Here is a 12,295-nt window from a genome sequence, read left to right on the forward strand (position 1 = left end):
CACCACCATCACCACCACCATCACCATCACCACCTCCACCACCATCACCATCACCACCACCATCATCACCATCACCATGATCACCACCACCACCACCACCACCACCACCATCACCATCAGCACTACCACCATTACCATGATCTCACCACCACCATCACCACCTCCACCACCATCACCATCACCACTACCATCACCACCATCACCATCACTACCACCATCACCATCACCATGATCACCATCACCATCACCATGATCACCACCACCAGCAGCAGCAGCAGCAATAGCAGACGCAGTAGTAACACTACACTGGGCAGAAATCCCCAAGACCTCCCTGAGTTAAAGCACTTTCCATGCCATCCTCATGCAATGCCACCTTTAGGAGAAAAGAAAATCCAACCACTCCTTCTTATAGAGTAGAAAAGTGCACACACTTTAAATACAGAAGATTGCAGAGTGCCAAGTAGACGCATCTAGATGTTGTTTGAGTTGTGCAAATACCCAACATGCCCTTGAGAGCCAACCAGGACCACCCCCAGGCCCGGGGCACAAGACATTGGCTTCCTGTCCATCTAGCAAGGTGACACTGTATCCCTGGTCATATGACACATTCTATTCTGCACCCTGTGCTAAGTGATCAAGCCAGTTCTTTTCCAACTCATTTTTATAGTGTGCATAAAAACTGTTCTTTTACTGAATTTTGACTTTTCTCAAGATTTTATTATTTCCATATAAAATGCCTCCTTGTCAAAATTTCCAATGCTTGTGACTAGTAGAATTATAGGATTGGAAATTTTGTGCCCAAATCGAGAAAAGGACAGAGTGCTATGGCCACCAGTATCTGAGTCATCTACTCCTCCCAATTCTGTTTCTAAACTAAACACTGTAGAGCAACAGGGGTTTTCCTGAAAATCATCCGCTGGAAGCCATGCACAGAGGGAAGGGGCCCAGACAGAGAAGGCTGCAGAGCAAGCCTCAGCCCTTACATCAGCCAAGGTTTATGAAGGTTTTCCCAGGTTGAAAGTGTTTGGTGTTTACCAACACACACACAACACAGTTATCTCGTCCCTTTAAAGTAGGATTGAGTTTTCTAAGATAAACAACGACAAGGGATGTGTCTTTTTTCCAACACAAAGTACTTTTGCAGGTACCAAAGCTACTTAAACCTTTATTTGAAGGTAGGTGCTTGGCAGTAGCCTCGGCGCTCACAGGTTTAAGTTTTGCCTCACAAGTTGGGGCTCTACTCTGAAGACACTCCTGAGGTAGACCCCCTGGAGTGATTGAGCTAAATCGTGGGGTGTGTGTACCTGCTTGGCTTAGAATTCAGAACTCACATTTTAGGTGCGTTGCACTCCAGACTTATTTAATGGGCTGTCATGATTGCTTTCTGCTATCAGTGAGCCAGTACTGCCAGATATACATTAGTCTTGAAACTGTAAATTATGTGTTATGAACTTATTTGTCACAGTGTAGCCTGCTTAAGAGTTTAGAAAGAACAAGTCACTTCCTCTCCTTGAGTGAATTGGGTGAGATAGAGTTGGCCTACCCAGGTTGTTTTCATATGAGTCTTTCAAGTTCATATCTCCTCTCTCTCATGAGATGACACTTGGTTTACTAAGTCACCTTTATTATTGGCCAAGTACTGATACCGATACCCCTAGTCCCAAGATGCCCTACTCTGAGGCAGGAGGACCGGGCTGCAGAGTGAGGCTGGGTCTGTGATCAACAACAATGACAACAGTAACAAACACACACCATTATTCCCCCCACAGATATTTACAATCACTCTTTGAGGTCTTAAGTAATAGGTAGGAAAATGAAGAACTAGGTATGGATTCATGAGGCTATATGCTTTTGGCTTAATTACATGCTCAAACAGAATTCTGGGGGTGTGTTATCGATACTCTGATGGCTGTGAACTGACAGGAAGACTCACAGGTGAGCCTGGAGGACACTTATTGCTCCCTTTCTGTGCACCTAGTCAGTGTGTTCCGAGGTCTCTGGCTGCTAACTCTGCTGCCATCAGTCTGAGCTGCACATTCAGGTAGCAATAGCTATAGGACAATGATGTTTGCCCACTCCATGGCAGAAAACACTTTTATCATTATTTTCAAAACAGGACCAACACCTCCACCGATACCTCTGTTCTCCAAGGAGCCTCTTTTTCTGCAAATAAGATTTGTTGACTCAGACTGCAGTGGGCAGATTCCCCAGCCAGTGTCTATAGGGAACATTTATCCACATTTTAGCTCTTGAACAAATCTTAGCCTGGCGTTTCACAAGCTGATAAAAAGCCTCTGGTTTCAGATCCACACAGTTTGTGGGCTGGCCAGTATTTGTCATTGAGAACTGTATCATCACACGCAAAGCGCCTGCCATATACAGAAATCAGGTTGACAGACGCAGGGAACTGGGGTGAGCAGTCACACTGAAGATGAGGTGGCCGGCTTTGTTTGCTTCCAATTTTCTTTTCTTGCAATAAGATTGGTGAAGAGACTGTCTATAGCGTTTTTCTCGTGCCTGCCCAGCTCCTTCTTGAGGCTTTTCCCCAAGAGTTCTAGAGTCTGTCAAGGTGCCAAACTGAAGTTGGCCAGCAGCAGTAAAAAGCTTTGTTCAATTTTATTTCCAAGGTAACTGAAGGAGTGGTATTGTTTATAGCTTTAGACATGAATATCAAACAGCTAAAATACCAACTGTTTTCACAAAGGTAAAACTTGGTTTGGTCCGTCATGACACATTGAGACTGGGGAAATTGAACACAGTAGCTACCAAAGAGGGGTGAGGAGCCCTCTGCTCCTGCCTGTGTCTGGCTCTGTAGGTGTGCTAATGTTCACCCTCAATATGTTCTTCTCTTCTGCATAGTATTTGCTAATGCACTTATGTCCACATTTGCTTAAAAATATACTTACTTTTCTTTTGGAAACGAAAATGATACTATATGCATATTTTGCAGTGCAGTCTGAGGCAAAGATGTTTTTTTTTTTTAAGCAGTGGCCTCTTGTTGTTTTAGTAAGCTTGATTACAAAACAAACAAATGAACAAACAAAAACAAAACACAAAACCACAATCACATTGGCTGCATTTGTCTCAAGTGAGGAGCAGTTCTTTACACAAAGAGAAATAAAGGCAAAGACCCTTCATGCTTACAAACACAGAGCTCAGAGTAACAATAGAATATCAAATCCCATCCTTAGTATGGAAACTATTCTGAGAATTTTAAATCCTTAAAATACAGCATTTAATTATCCTCAAAAAAAAAAAACAAAAAAAAAAACCAAAAAAACCGAAGTCTCTAGACGAACTGTATGATGATCTATAAACTTTGAACTGTGTAATTGTATTCTGAAATGGATAAGTCAAGGGTCCAGGATGGAAAGAAAATACGTTGATTCATTTGAAAACAAAGGAAAACCAAGTCAAGAGGGATATAGTCTAAGTCAGTAAAAACGACACAGAGGGGAAAATGGAGGTCTGGATTTTTACAGTCCTGAGTTTTGAGCTGCGATACTTAACTTGAGAATCTCTGCACAACTTGACTAGAAATTAATCCTAATTATCCTGTTAGGGGGTGTTTTGCATTTTTACCCCTGCGATTTTAACACTTATTTCAAGTCTTTAAACCTTTGAATTATATTGAGCAACTGGGCAATCATAAATGACACAAAGGGGCTGGGGGGAAAGGTGTCCACCACAGGTCGAGGAATGGACCCCTCCCTTGAGCTGAAGCAGGTTCAAAGCCCCAGGAAGAGTGAAGCATGCTGCAGGCACACAGTAAGTGGTACAGCAAGAGGCAGCTTAAGAGAGGAAGGCCAATTCCTAGTTCACAATGTAAAGGGATGGCTTCCAGCAAGACAGGAGTCTGAGGCTGGCTTCTCAAAAATCCAGTCGGAAATCAATGAGGAAATAGCGACTAGGTAGGGCCGTAGACCCCCAAGGCTCACCGGAAGTGATTCACATCCTCCAGAAAGTCTGTGTCTTTAAGATTCTGCAAACATCATTGCCATGGGTGAGGGTGGGGGTGCTGTCCAAAATTCATGAGTCTATGAAAGTCATTTCACATTCCAACTACAATGGGCTATTAACATATGGAGGACACAAAGGTCCCATTCTCTCTAGGTAATTCGGGGCTAAATTATTGGACAAAGCAAAACTATAGGAAGGCAGTTCTTAAAAAGTGAGCTCCGACATTATATATTCTTATTTTAGCAGTACGCTGAAACTGGAAGGCACAAAGCGGAGGTGTAAAGGACAAGTACTGGCTTTGGGGGCACGGACATGAGATACGTGCTTACGCAAGCTAACGCAAAACCTTCCTACACCTTCACCATCACTGTGGTTTACCTCCCGCTTAGTGTGTGAACTCATTTCCTGGTGTGGCAGTTATGCTAAGTACTCCAACTGAAAGCCTCACCCTCCACCCACTCCAGAATTAAAAGCTCAGAGTACTTACTGCACCCAGCCTTGTAGCTGAAACCAGGAGGAAGGAGGAATCCTTGCTGGGCAGCTGCTGCGAGGGTCCGCTGGTCAGGAGGGAACACGGGAATCATCAATGGCGGCAGCTGACCTTGAACCTGCTGAACGTGAGAGAGGGAATCAAAGAGAAGAAGTCTTGTTGACCCATGTTCCAACCCATGCGGCCCTTATGTCACTAGAGCAGAAGGTTATTCATCCAGATTCTATTTCGCCCTTGTCAGAATGGCTATTGCCCAGTGTGCGAGCCACGCCAAGGAAACAATCAATTGGTGATTTTAAGGGGAAGTCAGTCTATCCAGTCAATATGGGGGTTCCTCAACGTGCTACAAGGAGAATCCCCATGTGATCCCTATATCCCTCGCCTGCATATGGACCTGAAAGATGCCCATGCAACCTGCCACAGGGACGCTTGTCACCCATGCTTCTTATAGTATCAGTCACGGCAGCCAAGGCCTGAGATAAGCCTCGACATCTGCCCGCAAATGATTCATTTGAATGAAATAAGTCAAAAAGAGCAGGGCGTACACACTGTGCAGTCTTAGTCACAGCAAAGCAGGTAATTATGCCCTTGGAAAAAGATGTAAGATGAAGAGCATTGCGTTAAGTGAGAAGGTCCTACTCTGAAAGACAAAAAATACTGCATGTCTCCTTTCATTTGGGTTTCTGGATTTTATACAGTTGTATAGATTCACTTCTTTCTCTACACACACACACACACACACACACACACATGCACGTATATATACTGACATGAAACCGGAAGTGAGAGAGCACTTGGGGACATAAGGATGCTATTTGGATAAGAAGTGAGAAAGGGGGTGGGGGCACGGGTGGCTATGATTAAAATACATAATCCATGTGAGAGGGAGGGTCTTTATGAACCCATCACGACATGCAGTGAACATGTGCTGGAGATAAAGGTAAAGACTAGTTGTTGACACAAATGTGTTTGGATACTTGGCTTTAAGGGCATGCCTTGGGACGACCTCAGAGGGAACAGCTAGAAGACCTCAAAGGATAGCTGAGTTCAACATCCAGCAAAGGGAATGCATTTGGTATGAAGTTCCCCAGTGAGAATGCCACACTCTAGTCTTTCAGGAGTGAGATACTGTTTAAAAAGCCCAGAATGGAGGAAACAATCCTTTATAAACCACACCTGTGTGTGTTAATTCTATGTGTGTGTGTGTGTAATGTATGTGTGCATTCACGCATGTATGCACACGTGAGGGTACATACACATGCATCCGGCTTTGCGTTGCATGTGGAGGGCAGCGGCCTGAGTCAGGTATCCCCCTTAGTTACTTTGCACTGTATTTTTTCCAGGCAGCCTCTCTCATCGAACAAGAGCTCATCCATTGGCTTGACTGGCAGGTGAGTGAGCCCCAGGGACGCTCCCATCTCAGCTGCCCCAGTGCTGGGATGACAGGCAAGCATTTGCCAGGGATCTACACTCAGGTCCTGTGCATGCTCCCTTAGCGATGCTGCACACGAGGCATCTCTCAGCTTCCTCATTCTCTCTTATAGAACTAAAGCCAAATCTGTATCCTCATATCTATGAGTTGCTGTTACTTGGAAATCAATTCTTGTGTTCACAAAAATTATTGAAGTTTTACAATATTGTGGGTAGCCTTGAAGAGGGCCTAGGGAAAAAAAAAACCTGTTCTTTGCCTCTGGCTTGATGAGATGTAACTACAACCAAAAGGCTTCATGTGGCTACAGAATTTGTCAGACTGTGCGGCTCTCTTCGATGAAATCAGTCACACCCCTCCTGGAATAACATGGCCTTTGTTTCCATTGTCATCTCTCATCTGGGCTCTAGGTTTCTGGCAGTCCTCTTATCATCTGAAATTCATATAAGTTAACAAATAATGAACTATCAAAACAGAACTGATGGTGGCTAAGTCAGTCAAGTGCTTGCTCACTATCAACAGGGCCCCAGTCTGGTCCCAAGAGCCCATGTAAGAAAAGACAGCAGGGCAGGGAGATGTGGTGCTGTACACTGGAGAGGCAGAGGCAGGCAGGTACACAAATACAGTCTAGCATAACCATCTCTACAACTATGTCAACTGACTGCCTGATATAGAAGTTAGGAACTAATATAACTAGCATTTTTGTCAAATAAATCTTTAGGTGAGGTCTCCCAGGTGAGTGGATCTATTGTCAGAGTCTGTCCTGGGGAATATGGTTACTGATTCAGGACCATGTTAAAAGTCACATACCTGACACCGTATTCCTCATTAATCTTTCCATACAATAACTAATTCAGCAACCTAGAAAATATCTAATAACTACCAACTATGTGTGTGGAGTTGAGCTTGGCAGTCAGGATATGATCGCCAAGAAAACCAAGATCCCTTGATCCCTGTGGCGCACCTCAGCCTGCGTCTCACTGCTGTTCACCACCCCTAGGAATCCTAAGGTGCACATGCTTCTCACCAGGACTTGCTTTAAAAGCTCACCTCTGGCTTCTCCTTTGTTTCATTTGCCACAATAAACCTCTGGGCTTAAATATCTAAGACTGGCTGGTTCACATGAGGGGTCAGGGTCAGGATGAGGGTCAGGGAGGGAGGGAGGAGTGAATGAATGAGAAGAAAGCAAACGGAGGAGAGCAGAGAGAGGGAGAGAGGGAGAGAGACATACAGGAAGACAGAGGGAGAGAGACAGTGGAAGAGAGAGGGAGAGAGAAGGATAGAGACAGAGGTAGAGAAGGATACAGGAAGAGAAAGGGAGATAGAAAGAAAGGAAGAGAGAGAAAGGTAGAGGGAATAGAAGGGGGACAGAAGAGAGGCAAAGAAGGAGAGAGAACAGAAGAGAGAAAGAGAGAGGAAAGAGAAGCAGAGAGGAACAGAAAGGGTATAGGACAATGTGAAGAATTCCTGTCTTAGCAATGGCTGTTAGTTGCAATCTAAGCCTTTTGCCAAATTATTATAAATCTTTCTGCCACACACAACACTGGAACCAGAGGTACCAGAAGGGGGAAATGCTACATCAAGACAAAGACTGAAGCTTGGATGATCATGGTCACTATTTTTAGGGCAGAATGGTAGGAGGTGCATGCTTATGGAAATTCCATTGATGAAGAGTATGCGACTATACAAATGTAGGGACACATTGACTAAATCATGAAGCCCACAGACATCCAACACAAACAGCATGAGTTACTTCAGAGAGGTATGAGGAGTCAGATGAGAATAAGAGGCAAAGAGACAGATGACCTAGCAGCCACACTGGTTATGGGCAATGACTAGTCACCATGCAGTCTTTCCATTCCACACAACACATTGTATCAGTCATCTTACACAATCCAGCTTATTTCTAAGACAGTGTAGTATCCTAAATTTCATGAGAGCACTTGACAGAAAGAAGAGAATCCTTGGATTGAACATATATGAGGGGAAGGCCATGAGGAGCAGCCACATCTCAGGAAACCTATGCCCAGACTGGTTTTAATGAAGCAACTATCGAACTTATAAGTTCCAGAGTCCTGTGAAAAGCTTCAAGAAAGCCCAGCGTGAGGCTCCTGCCCGTGTTCAGTCCCAAAGGCCAAAGATCAGCCCACAGCCTTCCTCAAAGCACCCTTAATGATCTCGGTGTGTACCCAAGCTTAAAGAGAAAACTGCGTTGAGACAAGGTCCCCCCATAGAGCCAGAAGTGGAGAGACGTATCCGGAGGAGCCCCTCATTCAGCATCCCAGATCCTGGGATTTCAGGCTCTGGACAACCCCAGCAGAGCTGTTTCCAAGAATTCTTCGTCGTTGTCAACAACTCTTTGGGTCTTGTCCAAAGTACCTTTAGACATGTCAGCAATGGGAAGGGAAGGTCCTAATGCCAAGGCAGCAACAGACACTAAGCCATGCCCCTTATAGAATTCCTCCTAAGTGATTGCCAGGCATGTGATTCCATTTGGTTGCCATGTTCATCTCCCAAGGCTCAGATGTGCACTGCACTTATCCCCCTTGCTTTTTAACTTTGGATGGTTCCCTTCCATGTGGTGACGAATGAGCAAGCCTTTCCGTATGGATTTCCCTTCCTCCCTAGCTCTTTTTCCAGCTGTTCCTGCTACCTTCCATCACACAGCCTTTGCCCCCGCCCCAGTAGATCTTAAGGACATGGTTGCAGGCTTGCTCTCTGCTTGTCTGCACCAGAATGCACTCTGCAGCATGCCCTCATGGTTCCACTAATCAATCCCTCCCATTGTTTCTTCATGGCAAGGTTGTACTCATTCTTCAGACGATTTTTAGGCTGGCGCAATGTCTCTGTGAATCAGGCACTTCTTAGTGCAGCCAACTGTGCAGCAGAAAGAACTACTGCCTTTCATAATTTAGTAAGCTAATGCTTGGGAGAGATAACAGGACACTTCTGGTATTCAATGGCTTTTAATCACATTGAGTTTCCCTTGTGAACTATGAATTTATTTAGAAAAAGGAGCCCAACTTCTTTCTCACTGTGTTGTTTGGACTCAACAGTTCGGGCTCTTTTATGGGGAACACATGAACCAACAGGTTGGACAGACTGGGAGCACCTGCAATCCATCAACTGCAAAGTTGTGGAGGCCCAGAGTAACCACTGACCAATTATCAGAGAGGTACAGCAGAGTCTGTTGCAGGGGCTTCATGTTCTTACACATACAGGGGCCACATAGGTTCATATGTCAGATCTCTGAAGCAGATAGAAGCTAATATAGCAATGTGAGGCACATGTTACACACTTGTGCTGTAGGTGGCCAGCCCAGTGTGCCCTGCCACGTTGTCTTGGTGACTCCACCTCTGTGAAATGTTTTATTACTGTGTAGGAGCTGTTATCCAAGTGTCACTTTTCCCTTTTGCAAACATTCTCTGGGTTTTTCGTGTCTTCACAATCGTTTTAGGATATGACGTGGATACAGTTACTGCCTTGATAGCATGATGGGCAGCCAGGCTTTTCACTGCTCTCTTGGCCTTGCGCCAGCTCTAGCGTTGCCCCGTGGCTTTCCAAGTTCATTTCTTCCTCTCTGTGGGGGAACAGGGCCTTTCAGGTTGGTCTCAAACACAGGTCCCTCTTGCATCTTCTTGCAAGTGCTTGGGTTACAGATGTGCATCACCAAACTTGACACACATTTTCTTAAATTAAAAAAAAAAAACACCCACACACTGTTTTAATATAGAGATTTTTCTCAATGACATTACTTAATGGTTGTTTTTACTATGGGACAAATGTGAGAGTATTATTCAATAGCACAATCTATTTTATGTGGTAAAAGTTGTAATGTTATGAGGGACAAGGTAAAATTCCTGGGGCCTTTTATTAAATCTGTATATTTGAAATTTTTATTTTATTATGGATAGTTATTGAGTATATTTTGTTATAACTTTAGATTTTCAGTGTCTAAATATTTTAAAACTGACAAGTGAGAAACAGTAGACTTTAAAAAGAGGAGAACCCCAGGGGCTCTCTTACCGAAGAAACAGCCATCACACTGACAAGAAAGTCAAACTACTTTGGCCAAATACATTGTTCATTGTGCTGTATTTTTTTAAAGGCTAAGTTAAGGCCAACAGGACAAAAAGAGGGACTACACAAAACATGTCAACCCAATGTCACTGTTTCAACAGTGAGCTTTCTTTAGAACATTACAGGGCAGCCTGGAGAAGAGGAACTGTTGCATATTTCCAGTGAGTCTCCCAGCAAATGCACTCCAAGAGTATGTGGTCGGGCTTCATATGAAGCTAAAGCACATTTCCTCGCACACTTTATCTTCACAACTCACATTCTTCAGCTAAAAATTTGCCCTCTGATGAAAATGGCTCAAGTCAAGAGCAGAGATCCTTCTGTGGTCACGCCGAGTGTGGGGTGTGGGAAACAGCTTGGCTGGTAATTTTCCTGTTTGAAAAGTTTCCAAGACTACTCTAAGTCGCTGAGGATTGTTCCTAAGTGCAAGGGGCCTGCGGTGTGCATCGTGGGAAAGGTAGGTGTGTTAGAACAGCTTCTGAGAGCCATGAGCTATGGCGTTCAACACCCATGCATCAGCAATGAACGTTAAAGGAGAAACACACCTAAGGTAAGGCCGGACCCAGGTGCACTTGTGACACGACACCTGTGCTAGATGGGTGGGAGAGTGATGTGGGAAGGGGCTCCTCACCTGAGCTAGGGGCTTAGTGTTCACTAATTTGATGGGCAAGCAGGGGCTGTGCATCTAATTCTTGGCACGAGTGGGGAGCTGTATGTTAGCTATACCGTTCAGCTCATCTCTGCTAAAACCTCGCCTCCACCTTGGAGAGAGGAGCACACGGAGTCAACCAATCCCAGGCTTTCTGGACACATTCAAAAATGAGCTAGCTGTACCGTTGGAAGCTTATCGTCTATATCTGCTACCTTTGAATATTTCTTAAGTTTAAGCACTACTAAATTCACTTTATTACCGAATGCATGAAATTTCTTCCAAACTATTAATTAAGTTTTTAAAATGTGTGACATTTTTAATTAAATTTCAATAAACTACTTTTGTCACAAAATTTTAGTCTTTTTTTTTTTTAATAGGGGACATGCGATTCACAAGTTGGAATATGTCACAACAAATTTACACAGCTACATCCGGATTTTAAAACTTCGAAATGTATCTTGTCTCTTAACACCTATTCTTCTACCAGAAGATACTGCATATATTCATGGCCTCTAAAAATTTGTGACCCACCAATTAACTATGCTGACACATTTATAAAGAAAAGTAACTATTAATTATTCATTTCAGTATTTCATATTTAATACATTCTACTATACAACTTTTTGGTTCCATCTTAAGTAAATGCTTATTATTGTTAATCTCTGCTTCTCCCCATTCCTTCTATGAATTGGTTTTGTTTTGTTTTGTTTTGTTTTTTTGCTTTTCCATCCAGTTCACATCAGCTAGGCACAACATCCACTTTGGGATGGCTAAGGCTCAGAAAATAAATTCACACTCACGTTTGCTCTGAGTCTCGTGGGACAAAGAGACAATTATTACAACTCAGTGTGACCCAGTCAGTCACAGAGATCGCCCGAAAGCACCATGGGCACACAGGAAGACATGCTGGACCAGAAGCAGAAAGGAGAATAGAATACCAGCTTCACTAGAGGTCCACACCCACCCACCCCCCAAGATGGCTGCAGGACAGAGTGAGTACTGCTGGCTGCAGGACCAGGGGAGTGAGCCCAGCATACAGAGGAGCATCTGCGGGAATCATTCCAAGGCAAAGGAGAAACATGAGAGAAAAATAGACACGAGAATGTCTTCACAGGAGGGGGACAGGACCCCACGGGAAGAGGAGGCTAGAGGTGAGAGGGCTGCCTGAGTCAATGGTGAATCTGGGAACGCCAACTACTGACTCCTTCCCCTGTAGGCTGGCGAATCACACTGCTGATTCAACAGTGTAGAAAGAACTCTCTGCCAGGAATAGGAAGAGTTCTAAAAGCACGCTTACAGAGCTGATAGGATGGAACAGGGCAACAGACAAGGAAGGACCAATCCCAAATAGGTGTGCACTAGAAGAAATATTTAGGATCAAACAGGAAGACGCACTGGTAAAGACCAGAGCGGAAGATGACACCCAGAGCCTTGCTCTATTTAAAGCGATAGCAGACGACCAAGAACAGTTGAAAGAGTTCAAGGAAAGTTCCAACCCGCACTAATGAGCTGAGCTGCCTGGACTCTGGCCTGGAGAAGCCTGGGAACTGCAGACCTGGGCTGAGTGCGGAGATCGCAGAGGTTCTGGGTTGAGGAGGAGCTAGAGAAATTACCCAAGGAGCTAAAGGGAACTGCAACCCTATAGGTGGAACAACAATATGAACTAACCAGTACCCCGGAGCTCTTG

The 12,295-nt window shown here is 44.3% G+C and overlaps 1 protein-coding gene across 14 annotated transcripts in view; it reads right to left on the reverse strand.

Moving 5' to 3' along the window:
- Sox5 (SRY-box 5) overlaps positions 1-12,295 on the reverse strand; it is a 938,356-nt gene that overhangs the window by 117,862 nt on the left and 808,199 nt on the right. For 11 of the 14 annotated variants that reach the window (XM_029478841.1, XM_029478851.1, XM_029478846.1 and 8 more), the window contains one exon: positions 4,448-4,568. In XM_029478841.1, the coding sequence (XP_029334701.1) occupies positions 4,448-4,568 (121 nt within the window). Of the gene's footprint in view, positions 1-4,447; positions 4,572-12,295 lie in introns of all 14 variants that reach the window. The other 3 variants (XM_029478848.1, XM_029478850.1, XM_029478842.1) reach the window with 1 other exon arrangement.

Source organism: Mus caroli, chromosome 6, assembly GCF_900094665.2.
Source record: "Mus caroli chromosome 6, CAROLI_EIJ_v1.1, whole genome shotgun sequence".
In the NCBI taxonomy this organism is placed as follows: Eukaryota; Metazoa; Chordata; class Mammalia; order Rodentia; family Muridae; genus Mus; species Mus caroli.